This window comes from Terrapene carolina, unplaced genomic scaffold (assembly GCF_002925995.2).
Source record: "Terrapene carolina triunguis isolate 2854851 unplaced genomic scaffold, T_m_triunguis-2.0 Scaffold232, whole genome shotgun sequence".
NCBI classification, from domain to species: Eukaryota; Metazoa; Chordata; order Testudines; family Emydidae; genus Terrapene; species Terrapene triunguis.
Genome location: NW_020664583.1, coordinates 7,206,075 through 7,219,496, shown reverse-complemented (window position 1 = coordinate 7,219,496; position 13,422 = coordinate 7,206,075). Strand labels below are relative to the sequence as shown.

The following is a 13,422-nucleotide window of genomic DNA, read 5'->3' as shown; positions in this document are numbered from 1 at the left end:
CCAACAAAGCATAAAACAAGACACTATCCATATTGAAAAACTAAAGTTCTAGCTCAGAAAAAGCTAATACCCCACCTTAGTAACCTCACAGTAGGTTTGACGTTTACATTTAGTTAAATAGGAAATCAGCAAGTTCAAACAAACAATGGCTGGAAAAAGTTGTTTACCCAAAGTGACAGCACCGCTCCCTAAGTGGGGGAAGGGATATATCACTTGAGGGGGGGGGAGGGGGGAGGCAGATGCTATAGCAAATGCAGAAGTGGTCAGAGTGTGGGCGAAGCCCATTTTCCCCAGACTAGGCGAAGCAGCAGCAGAGATCAGAGGACTCTGCCAGTTGGCCTGGAACCACATTGGGTGAGAGGGGGAAATGGAGGGGAAAATCCTCCCCAACCGCAAGTCTAGAGAGGGAGAGGCAGGAGAGTAGCAGCAGAAAGGGTCAGTTAGCAAGATAGCTCAGCGCTAGGTCTGATCACCAAGTACTGTATAGGGACAGGGTGCTGAGAGCCATTGAACCAAACTATAGACCCTGTATATCATGGAAACCAGTTCAAGCCAGGGGATGCGACAGCACCCCCAGCATCCCTAGTTCCAGCACCTATCATAGGGAGGGGGGAGAGGAGGGAACATAGCTCCCCCCCCATGTAGCAATCGGGCTGTGGGACGAGGTGTGGGGGTTTCACGTTTTTCCAGCTGCTGGCAGCGCTGGGACGGTGGATTAGCAACCCCTGAAATGGTATCAACAATGTCCAATTGACCATCGGCCATTATGTTTGTCAGTAGATTAAACAGTTACCCAGATCCTTGCAGCAGCTTCTTAGTTTGATGGTTTCTTTGGCGGGGTCATCGCGAACCAATGGCCTGAGGGAGGATACATGCTGTCCCATCACAGTTAACATGCTTAAGGCTCTGGTGCAGGTGCTGGGAAACAGATGTCATAGTTTCAGGATCAGCTAGCTAGTACCTGAGTACTGTAGGGACTCTATTGGAAGGGCTTTGGAACTGCAGGATGTACACTGGTGGGGCAAGCAGTGATACAAAACTTGCAAAAGTCAAAGACTGATAAGGAGGCCAAGGTGACTCCATTATCCTAGGGGATCATGGCGAGACTGGGGTCTGCCTCATGGAGGCTTTGAGGGCATGAATGGCGATATGACTGGAGAGGGATGGATGGATCCCTCTTCATGCATGGTGACGGACGTCCCCTCACAACATACCAGTTTGTTATGCTCTTGAGATGGGGCCTGATGAGGTTGGGGCTGCCAGCCGAGGAATTTGGTTTCAACTAATTCAGGATCCAGGTGGCAACATCAGCAGCACAGCTGGGTATGAGGGCTGAGGCAATTGGGCGTTGGCATTTGGAAACCTACAGAACGTATATGAGATCCCAGGTGGGAGTCAGTGTTAATTTGTTGTATTTTCATTCCAAAGGTGGGAAGAAGGGCTATGCAGACAATGGTATGGGTCTGCGGGCACAGTATTGTTTATGGGGCACATAGGCGGGCATCTAAGTTGCCCAAGGGTTCGCAGCTGGGGCTCAGTGAAGCAATCCTGAGTTGGCACAGAAATGGGGGCATGTTATGGGACCAACTGATGTCACTACTGTACATCAGCAGGCACCTGATATAATTGTGACACATCTTGGGGGAAATGATTTGGGAATTTGCAAAGAGATGGACTTAATGCTCAGAGCTAAGAGGGACTTGAGGCAGATCTTGGAACTTTTTCCAGGAGTAAAAATTGTATGGTCAGATATATTGCAATGAATGGCCTGGAGGGGAGCTGTGAAGCCCCTCCCCTCTGCCCCAGATGGACAAGGCTAAGAGATATGTGAATAGGGAGGAGGCCAAATTCATGGGGGTCGTAGGACGGTCAGTAATTTTGCATCCTGACCAAGCAAATGGGGCACCAGAGTTATTTTGGGAGGATGGGGTTCACCTGTCAGACTTGCTGCAGACATGTTTTTGGCAGACATTAAAGGGGGCATTAGATGTCTGGGAACTCTGTTGGGTTGGGGAGGAGGCAGTCAAGCTAATTGCTGGCACCTCCTTGCAGCAGATGTCCAGTGCAGGTACTCTCTAGGAAACGGATATAGTGCCCAGATAAGTGGCTTAGAGAAGGCCTTAAGGTGGTGTTTGTTAAAGAAGCGGAACAGGGGGGTTCAGGGCTTCTGTGACTGGCACAGCAGGCGGCCAATCCCTCTTTTCTTGATAGCCCACCTTAATCCTCCTTCAAGAGGGGGATGGCAAGGCCCCAGCAGCAGGTTGGCTGGAGACCAGGATGGAAAAAGCAGAAGCCCCTGAGTAGATATTGAAATGATCATGGAATTACCTGCACTGTACACTTATCTGCGAGGTAGTCCCAGACATCTAATAAAGTTGTGGCCTGATTAAACCACATCCTGTAGTTCTTCTGGTGTAGCCGGACGACGAGGCGGTCATGATTATATTTTCATAGGAATATAATTGTAGGATTACTTTACACTTTTCCATTATTAGGATTGTTCTAATAGAGGCAGAGAACATATTTATTCTCTCATACCCATTTTTAATTTGATAAGAAATTGGCATTATTTCATCAGTGGTGAAGAATTAGGCAAGGCTTAGTAAGGAGCTCTTTATTAAACATAGTGTGTGACCTCTGATCCAGACTCCTGCTGTACTGGGGCTGTTAGCTTCTCCCATAGGTATCCCCCAGGCTTCTGTCATGAGCACCTGATGCTAATGCACAGTACTAAGCTAGAATCCTGACCCAATTGTTACAGTAGTACGCCACATGCTACATCTTACCTGTTTTACAAATAAACAGCTGATTAGCATCCAACCTATCATACCTTCCAGACACTGGAAGTTTCTGGCTAGCCTGGCTAAAGTTATTTATCATGTACACAGGTAGAAATGTGGTCCTTAAGAGAGGTGGCCAGAAGTGGATGGCATGTACTTTGGCCTCATTCTGTAATCTCAGGGGTCTAAGCAGCCTCCAAAGTCTCTTCCATGACCCCTTTCTTTGTTGGCATCTAGAGCTGCCTGGTGCCTATATTTCCTGTATGTTATCTGGCTTTCTATGAGTGCTTCTTGCTCCTTTGCCACGTGTCAGCTAGCTTGCAGCCATCTGGTTATCTCTTATTGCTTGTTCCTCCTTTATGATCACTGGGTATGACCTGGGTGCCACTGCACAGTACTCCTTTCATCTGCTTTTCCAGTGTCTAACAGATCCACAGAGGAGCATCTAGTACCCTAGACAGAAAGCCAAAGAACTGATATGGGGTATTTTGCGGTATCAAGTGTATATGATCTGTACTATCTGCGTCTCCGTCACAGTAATTCCATGGTAGCACCATTTCTTCATAATGCCAGGTTGAGTAGTTCGGGTAATTAATTGGTTAGAATGCTCAGCTTGGATAAGAGAGCTGTATTACTACTGATAAAGACTGCCATTTAATGGTAATTTTTACCGGACGTTTTGGCAGAGCTCAGTAGCGAGTCAGCTTCATTTCTTCTCTCTGGAAACAAAGGACAAGAAGTTTGATAGTTTCCCCTAGTTCCTAGGGAGAATTTTGCCCATTGGAAAAGGTGGTGTGTTGCAGGGTGCACTGGCATAGCCGTAGGGGGAGAGCATGCCCAGCACCATGTCCACGCAGTGCCAAGTTAAAGGGAGCACTTTGTCCTTCGGTTTCTTGAGGGTGAGACAAGTGCAGTGCATGCTGATTCTACCATGGTTTTAAAACTTCTAAAGCAAAACAACCCCACAATTTCCATTTGATAGGTTTTATCTTCAATTTAAAAAGGCATCAAACTTCCTGTAAATGTACCTAACCGTTTGTACAAAGCTGTGCTGTATGTGGGAGTGGAAATTTCTTCTTAAATCCTTCAGGCAGTCTTATGCCAGGAAGTATAATTATCATACTCTGTGTTTCTCGCTGGCAATAGTATTCTTAATGGTTAACCATTCCTGTTCTTTTTTTAAAATTCCGCTATAAAATTTGGCTCAGTGGAGCAGTGAATTCCACAGGTTGACTGTAAACAACATGAAGTACTACAGTATTACCTTGTATTTGTTTTCAGTTAATTGCTTTAGTTTCACCTGGTGACTCCTTGGTTTCATATTATATGAGAGGATAAAAAGAGAAAATGATTAAGAGGTTCATGTGTGTGGAAGTTTCTCTAAAATCACATGTATTCTCTGGGCCACTTTCTAAATACACCTCTACCTCGATATAACGCTGTCCTCAGGAGCCAAAAAAATCTTACCGTGTTATAGGTGAAACCACGTTATAGCGAACTTGCTTTGATCCGCCGGAGTGTGCAGCCCCGCCCCCCCGGAGCACTGCTTTACTGTGTTATATCAGGGTAGAGGTGTACCTACTTAGAGCCATCTTAGGCTTTTCTGCAGGATCCATCAGGAAGTATTTGTTTAGTTTTTATAAAGAGTAAGAAAAGAGCCTAACAATTCACCAGCTTATCTTAACATTATTAATGAAGGGAACTGGATAACTTGAGTTGTGACCTGCAGCAATTCCATCTCTGATGATCCCCATACAGGAAAGCAGGCAAATTAAAACACTTTTCCCTTCTTTTAAAACACTAAGGGCAGGTCTACACTATAGCTTAAGTCGATATAATTTATGTCGCTCAGGGGTGTGAAAAAGCCCACTCCCACCTCAAGCAACACAAGTTTTGCACTGTCCACCCGGTGCTATGTTGGCAGGAGACGCTCTCCCATCAGCATAGTGTGTCTTCAGCAGACACGCTACGGCAGGGCAGCTGTGCTGATGTAGCATTGTAGTGGAGCCTTGCCCTAAGTATCCTCAGAATTCTCCCTAGTTTTCAGATGTTGAGGGCGAGGGGGGGAGATGAACTTTACAAAATGTTCCTGAATCATAAAATGAAGGAAAGGTGCTTTCCGAGATAATGCCCTGTCAGCAGTTCTCTCTGTGTCTTCATTCATCTACTTGAAATTGTGGAAATTCTCTTTAGAAAAGCCCATGCATGTGCAAGGAAAAAAGTAATAAAAATCCCCCGTAAGTGTTTGTCATCTGAATGGACAGTTCAACAGGCAAGTTTTATATTTCATAGAAGATGAAGTATAATCCTTTTTAGAAAAAAGGATGTGGGGATCTCACAAGGTTAAATGATCTGGAAATCTCCTTGCATGAACAAGTTCTCTAGACATTTTTTTTTTTTTTTTAAATTCTAGTCAGGCTGGAAATACCCAGAGGAAAACCTCAAGCCATTTTGGCTCCTTCGATCTGGCTGGAATCGAAAGCTAACCAATGCAGTTTTATAAAAGTGAAAAACAAAGGCTAGAAAAAATGTATTGAATATTCTGAGCCTTAGAAAAACTTGGTTTGGTTCAAAGTTATGTCAAACTCTTATTTTAGCCAAACTAATTCCCTTGAATTTGAAGATATAGCACAGTAGCATGTAATGTATTATTCTAGTATTCCTAGAACAAGAACTTTTGACTTTAGATGTAGCTTGTCTGCTTTGAGAACACCTGCTGCCCATTGTGTGGGTGTCACAACTCATCTGAGTAGCAATAGCTGTGCCATTCTGAAAGATTTTGTTGCAGACAAGTTGCACATATAGGGAAGGAGACTTATTCTAGATCAATTTATAGAGGTGTTGCAATATGAGTTAAAACCTCACTCATTCTTTTTTAAATATCTTTTCAGGTGCCACAGCTTGACAGCCATGTTGGTGTAAGTCACATTTTCAGTGCACTGTTTTGTAATGCTGGATGGAACCTAATGTATCTGTCTCAATAGTTTTTAAATAGTTCCAAAATCCATAAAGCCTCTAGCTTAGGTACTGTGTAGCCCTCATCACTGTAGTGTATGAGCACTTCCTAGCTTTTAATGTATTTATCCTCATCCCACCCAGTGAAGTAGGGCAGTGCTATTATGCCCATTTTACAAATGGGAGTGACGGAACCACAGGCAGAGTATGTGACTTTCCCAAGGTCACACAGGAAGTTGGTGGCAGAGCAAAGAATTTAACCTGGATGTCCGGGGTTCTATGCTAGCACTCCAACCACTGAATCACCTTCCCTCTCTTGCATCCCCATATTCAGTGTTCTGTACATGACTGGGGCATCCAATCCTTTCAATTTGATTCAGCTCTGTACAAATTGACCCTGATGCTCTGCACAATGCTGTCTAGAGTTGTGGATGTGTGGTATTCAATTCGACATGGCTTCATCTCACTCGTTAGCAGTAAATAACCCATCCTACTCACCATAATCCTTAAGTAAAGTGTGGCAAGCAGAAGTACAGGAAAATATCAGGAAAAAACTACAGATAAAAATGAAGTCTTTTATCATGTTTTTGCAAAATTACGTGGTCAACTGTGAAAATAGCAATAGTATAAAAACATTTACAGTTAGAAGGAATTGTACTGAAATCAAATCCATATCACTCATTTATTTTACTTTTTTTGCACTTAAGATTATATCAAAAATTGAACTAGATCACAGCTCTGGAAAATAAGTCTTAAAAAAAACACATACGTCATTTAAGTAGAAATTGGTCATTACTATGCCAGCCTGTGTCCAGTGACCAGGTTCTTGTTGAAACCATTACAGCATGTACAATATAGAAAGAAAATACTTAAACTTATAAAAGGAAGTTGTAGCCTACAAAATGAGTCCTCCTAATTAATGACTAATTTGAAAGAATTAAGTTGATTTACTAGTGCAGCAATAAGTTTAGTATGAGCGACAGCAATTTGGGATTAAGTGTTACATTAGGAATCTTTGTCACACAGGTTAAACTTGGTTATCAGCCAAAGACACTCTTAGGTGGCTCTTCTTTAGGCTTCTCAAAGGCTGTTTCACCTCCTGTCCGATCTCGACTGAATATGGAAGGTGCCACAGAGCCCTCTTGTTCTTGAAAATGAAGAACAAAAGGAGACAATCAGTTAAAGATTTATGCCAATAATAGCTGTGCTGCTGGAACACATACTTTTTCTGTGATGAAATACATCACCCCATTCAAATGCATGGAAATTCAGGACCTGTCAAGTGTACTCAGTGGTACAAAATGTGTGGGTTTGCAGCACACACAGTTGCATTGCTCAACGCTATAGAATAGAGCTATTGTTCTGAATAATGTTGCAGACTCTCAAAGGCAGTGTAGTCCAATTGCCAAACATCTTGGCCAGTATCTTTAACTTTTCCCTCTGAGGAGAGAATCCCTGCAGCTACATTTGAAGCTTTCAAAACAGAGTTTTAAATTCGGAGTACGGGATTTCAAATTTAAACCCCATCTTTCCTCATGATCCCCCAATCCTAAAAGAGTGACAAACCATGAGCACCAGGTGAGAGAGAATTCAATCAATAAGAGATTTCTCTTCTTTCTCCCTGTTTATGTCCTATAGTCCAAGCACAGCTAATATATTCCCCTGACATCCCAGGCATCTCCCAACATAGGATCAAATGCTCTAGTCCTGACTCATTTTTAAACTCAATGCTTATTCAAGGAAGACATACTGACATTAATTAGGGAGTAAGAACGTGGTTTAGCCCATGTTCCGGAAGTCAAATCCATGGCAGTACTTCTGTAATGCTCAGTCAGTATAGTTTGGAGGCAGAGGCTCACTTTGCTGCAGAGCCTTTCACCTTATGAGCTCCAGCTAGTGAGAACCTAATAGGTGGAAGAAGGGTGGGAAGCAGACCAATTCCTGCCCTTCCTATCAGGTGATCCACACAACCAGGGCAAAATATATGAGCATTATCGCGCCTGCATTTCAGCAGAGGGTTCTGCCAGCTTTACATTTATGTGCCTTAATGCATCTACTGTACTCCTTGGAGACATGAATAAGCTCCATTTATTATTAGAAAAATTTCTTTTTGCTGTACACAAATGGAGGTTGCCTGAATGAAACTAGTTTGGCTGTTCTTTAGAGAGCTTGCACTTCAGCTGGGATTATTAGTTAATTCAAGTTTTACTTTGAAGATTGCTTTAGCATTTGTAGTACTGTAAACAGATAAGAGATTTACCACATTGCTTCATGACTTGGTAGGTTTTGGATTTAATTTGCTGGTTGGTGGAGAGCTTTCCTCTAGCCCCTTTGAGATCTTCCTCCTTCACTGGAGGACGCTTCTTTTTCACGGGGGCTGGCTAAAAATATTGACAGATGGGGAGATGTCAGTATTTCAAGTTACAGAACATATAGGAGACAAAGATGCAACATATAGAACTGTTATCTAACACGTACTCCATATTCCATCTATACCTACACTATATTGTACACACTAATGGTCAGTGGCCTTGTACAGCACATACAGATAAACAGTAGGCAGCTACATTGCCCACAGATGGCAAAGAAGAAAAAAAATGTGCTACCAAAACATTCATCTTCCTGAACTAGATGTTGAAAACACTTGCCCTAGTAACCCGAGAACCATTGTTACATTATAATTATCTTGAGATGACGTAACTTTTGAAAGACTGAGTGGAAGTGGTTTATAATCATATATACCAAATTTTGACTTGTGCCTAAAGACCAAACTGGTAGTTAAGGAACCTGAGTCTAGGTTTGGGAAGTAAAGAGGAGAAGAAATAGAGGAATCTAGATCTCGACTTACAAATATGAAGACATATCCATTAATCTATTATGCTGAGGGAAAGATGTCCAGGAGTGTCAGCATACCAACTGACAAAGTTGGAATGGTTCAAACCATTGTGGTAAAATCTGATGTAGGCATCAGACTTTTCACTGCAGAGTTAAGTCAGGTGATCAGCATCTGGGTCTGAGCACCCAATTTAGTCTAGAGCTGGTGTGAGCAGCCATCCTGCAAACTGAGTTAGTGTCGTTACACTGATGCCGCACTTACCCAGGTGTGTTGCTAGGACTTCCAGGGTCATCTCACATGGTTCTTAGCACTGCAGTAAACTGAGCTGCTCTAGGATTCTTTCCCAGTAAATTCTGGGAGAACTTTTCTGTCCTTCTGGGCACATGGGGGGAATTGTGGGAAGATATTGGAAGACTACCATGCATTCCAGTGATTTAGGCCTGGTCTTCACGGGGGGGGGGGCAAATCGATATAAGTTACACAACTTCAGCTACGTGAATAACGTAGCTGAAGTCAGCGTACTTAGATCTACTTGCCGTGGTGTCTTCACTGTGGTAGGTCGACTGCTGATGCTCCCCCGTCGACTCCACCTGCACCTCTCACTCCGGTGGAGTACCGGAGTTGACGGGAAAGCGCTCAGTGGTCGATTTATCGTGTCTTCACTAGACGCGATAAATCGACCCCCGCTGGATCAATCACTCCGGAGGTAAGTGTAGACATGCCCTTAGCCTGTGTCTTCACTGCAAAGTGGGTAGCTTATCAACCCAAGGCAAAGCCTCACTGGGGCTTTGGCCTGCAGCCCAAGATGGGGCACCTACTCTGGGTTGAAAGCACCACTAAAATGTGGGTCAGAGGTTTGTGTGTGTGGAGATTAGGGGCAGCACCAAAGTAAGAGTTTGGGATAACTCTGCAGTGAAGACATACCCTGAGTCTAAACTTTCTAAGTGTTCATTATTTATTTCTCTAGAATTTGTTTTATGCATTTCTACTGACTTGTGAATCAATAATATTTTGGAGAAAATTTCTGGTTGGACTTCATTGATCCAGATTAAATATTTGTCCATAAAATTATTAGTCTTTTGGTAACTAAAAGCTCTCTCTTTCCCATCCAATCTCTTCTTTTGCCTTACCAGAGAGTTTGTATAATTTAGTAGTGAAAACCAAGCAATCAGTGGTATTGGCTACAGGTTCTGAACATATTTACATGTCTTAATTCATAATCTGGAGTGAATAAATAAATGATGAATAAAATCTCAAATCCTACAGCAGAAACAGTAGTAACTGAGGGTTGCCATTTACCATATTTTTGAAAGTACTGTATGTTGTACAGATCTGATTTTTCTACCTAGACTTCTTCCAGCCAATGAGCATGGTAATAGCTGAATGCATCACCGTCAAAAGAGGAAGTTGTAGGAATGACACAACATGGGTCAGTGTCAGCCAGTCACACACACCATTCCTGAAAGTCTTGCCTTCAGGGTGCTATTTCAAGGAATGACAAACATGATGCCACCACTCCCTTCTGGCATGGAGTGCACACTGATAACTAACATACAGGCATGCAATTCGATTAGTCCAACCCCATCCTCACAAGAGAAGCAATTGAAGAATTAAAAACAATAGCCAAAGTGTTTGATTTAAGAGAGTTGTGTATTATTTGAGCACCAAAAGCCTGACACACTGTAGCTAGATCCTCTTTCCTTATTTTAACTTTAGTTAGTCATTGCTGATTGACTACAGAGAACTTATCTTGGTGGAAGGGGGACAATGGATGAATTTCTAGAGATTGGGGACCAAAAAAAGAGACCATGTAATTCAGGAGAATGGATTCTCTTGATCCCAAGCATGAGAATGATTTCAATAGTCTGTTCCAAGCAGCATCCACACTCATGACTTTTGGCAGTGGGAAAGTTGGTTGTACTGGAGACTCTTGCATGTTCTCTCTTGGCTACAAACACAGAAGAATGCCTCAGCATAGCTTGCGATCAATGTCACTGAAATTTACTGTGGGAACCAAAATGTCCTCAGGGCCTCTGGGGAAAGTGTTGTATAGCCAGCCAAAGAAAGCAAAGGCATAAAACCTAAAAAAAAAATCCTTTTAACAGAGTTTCTCAGCAAATGGTTAGTGCCATTTGTTAACTGATTATTCAAGAGATAGGCTAAGTATCTACTATAGGCATAGGTTTTATGTGCATGTCTGTATTGCTATTTGTCATGCAGTGTAAATTATTTATACACCTCACAGCCCCACAACTGGACAACGAAGAGAGTAATACACAGGCCTTTTAGTGTGGGTGCAGGTTCTAAACCAGAACAGGGGGAAACTGGTTTCATGAACAGAGTGAGCATGAAACCTGCGGAATCCCTTCTTAAATCTTAAATGCCAGGCACCAGGATTTCCTAATTTACCATGGCAGAAATCATTAACTCTAAGGCTTTGTCTTTACTGCCAAAAATGGTGTGTGTTGACAGCAGGGTAATGAATGTGCATTAGCTATCCCACTGTAAAACCCTAGTGTAGTAAGGCATCTGTAGTTTTTACCATGTGGTAGGTTGGTCAAACCAACTCTTCCCCCTTCCCCCCAACCTGTAGTTGATCTCATGATAAAAGCTACCGTGCCTTGTCTCCAATAGGAATTTACAGCAGGCGAGCTAAAGAACATTAGTTATCCTGCAGTAAACACACCTTCTTTGGCAGTGAAGACAGCCTAAGAAAAGAAGCTTCAGACCTGCTGGCACTCCGGGTATTATTGTGACTGGCAGAGAGTAGAACTATTTTCAATTGCTTGCCAGTCACAAGTGACAGGATCTTAGCCAGAAACTATTCTTAGTAGGCACAACAATCCAGCCTTGGTTTATCTCCAATTGTCAATAGCACAAAGTGTTAGTTTACAAGATCTGCAACATTGCCTTCAAGTCTGTTTCACTTGGAATAAAGAGAATAAGCAGAAATGAATTCTTTCCTAATGCTTCTTAGGATTCTTTTCTCTAGCCTTGCAGGATTGCTCCTATAAAGCTTTCTTACCATCTCAGCTCTGTCACAAAACACTGTCCATTAGGAAAACTGTATGCAAGTATACATTCTTTGGGTTCTTTATACATTCATAGCAATCTTGAAATTGAGCCACTCTTAGACATACTTTAAAATGCATAGGGGTGGGGAGTCGGAGAACGATTTCAACCTATTGGTTACATGGTACATTTGAAGTTAAGTGAGTACTTTGGGTCTTAAACATCCATTTTATCTTTATGTTTAGAATTTTTAGTCCCTCATACTCATTGCTTTTCTGTATTTTGTTAAAATGAAGCCTCATTTTACATAGGGAACAGTACACTTCAAGGAAGTCTCTTCCTCAAGGAGATAGAGCAAGAAACAAAAAGTTAAACCTATAAACTAAAATCCCACATTTACACATTCCATAGCCTTTGGGATTAGCCTAAAAGCAAAACAGGAATCACATTTACATTTAAATCTATCCCCATATCTGCACAATCTAGAGAAAAAAATCTTTCCTTTTCAACAAATGTGGTTAAAGCTAAAAAGTATAGTTTACATTGTTATGTTAATTTGCAGTCATTCCAGTATAGGAGAAGTTGCTTTTTGGTCACTAGCAAAGTCAATGATTTGAGAAAATTTTCAGTAACACAAGGTTTAACAAAGCATAAACTGTCAAACTACTTAACCAGAAGAATCATTAAATAGTGCAATATTTGTCAGATGTGGCGCAACACACCAGCCAACTTAATATCGTTCCATACCTGCGACATAGCTGGGGTGCTCACTCAATATTAGTCCTCTCAGAGGCAGTTTTTCCCTTGGATCAGCTCCGAGTGCACTCTGCAGAAGCCTGGTTTTCCCTCGACTTATATAGACCATTAACATGAAGTCATTAGCTGGGTCATTTTCCCAAAGCAGATCCCAGAATGATTCAGGTTGACACAGGCTGCTCTTTTGAAAGGTTTATTCTTAGAGATGACTGGGGTTTGTAGAATTTACTGACCTGCCTGGCTGGAGCTGGATGAAGCTCAGAACTGACAAGAGGAGACAGCTGCAGTAGTGAAACTGAGTGGATGGAAGTTCAGTCCACTCTACTATAAGAAATAGTTCTTCCAGGGGAACCTGCTGGGGCTCTATTTATAACTTTAAAAGGCAATGCTTTGTTAGGGACTCTTTTCTGACTCTGTGAATGCGTCTGATGGGAAGGCTGACAAACAAATTTGGAGGGGGTTTGGTTTTTTACTCTCCCAGTGTTACCATAACATGTGTTATAAAACCTACAATTAGGAGTATGACAACATCCGATGCCAAATAACCTTACTTTTCTGCTTAGGTCTCAGCCCTAATATTTTCTCTTTGTTATTGTTGCATTTCAAATACTTGATATTATTTGATCATTAGAATTCTTCCAATGTCAAAACTTGATTTCCTTGATGTTCCTTTGCTCTTAAGACTGCTAGTATTTTCTCTTTAGAAGGAATTTAAAAAAATTAGAATCCTCACAAGTGAAGAGAATGGGAAGTTAAGTGTTAAGTAAGAATGATAAATAACAAAGCAGGGTAGGTAACTATTTTTGTACTTTGTCAGCAATCACAAACCCGTTCTTTTAAAAAGATGTCCCTAATTTTTCAGTGAAGAATTTTTATTTATAGGTTATAGCAAAAATCATTTCAAATTGTGTTCTAATTCTGGTTAGTAGAATTGTATTGTACTGTATTTATACTAAAGTTAAATTATATTCAGGATGGAAAAAAAAGTATTTAACCTCTGTGTTTGGATCAGCTGCAGGTAAGAAACACCCAAAGTATAAAATCTGCAACTGGCAATTTTAAAATGGAAAGTTCAAATCTGTG

General features: G+C 41.8%; 1 protein-coding gene across 1 annotated transcript; it reads right to left on the bottom strand.

Annotated features, from left to right (window-relative positions):
- Window positions 1-6,296: 6,296 nt before the first annotated feature.
- MUSTN1 (musculoskeletal, embryonic nuclear protein 1) lies at window positions 6,297-12,589 on the bottom strand. Its single transcript, XM_024195684.2, has 3 exons — window positions 12,331-12,589; window positions 7,996-8,116; window positions 6,297-6,882 (listed from the first exon to the last, which is right to left on the bottom strand). Exons 1-3 carry the CDS (start codon window positions 12,337-12,339, stop codon window positions 6,776-6,778), a joined length of 237 nt encoding a protein of 78 aa, XP_024051452.1. The 5' UTR covers window positions 12,340-12,589; the 3' UTR covers window positions 6,297-6,775.
- Window positions 12,590-13,422: the final 833 nt, after the last annotated feature.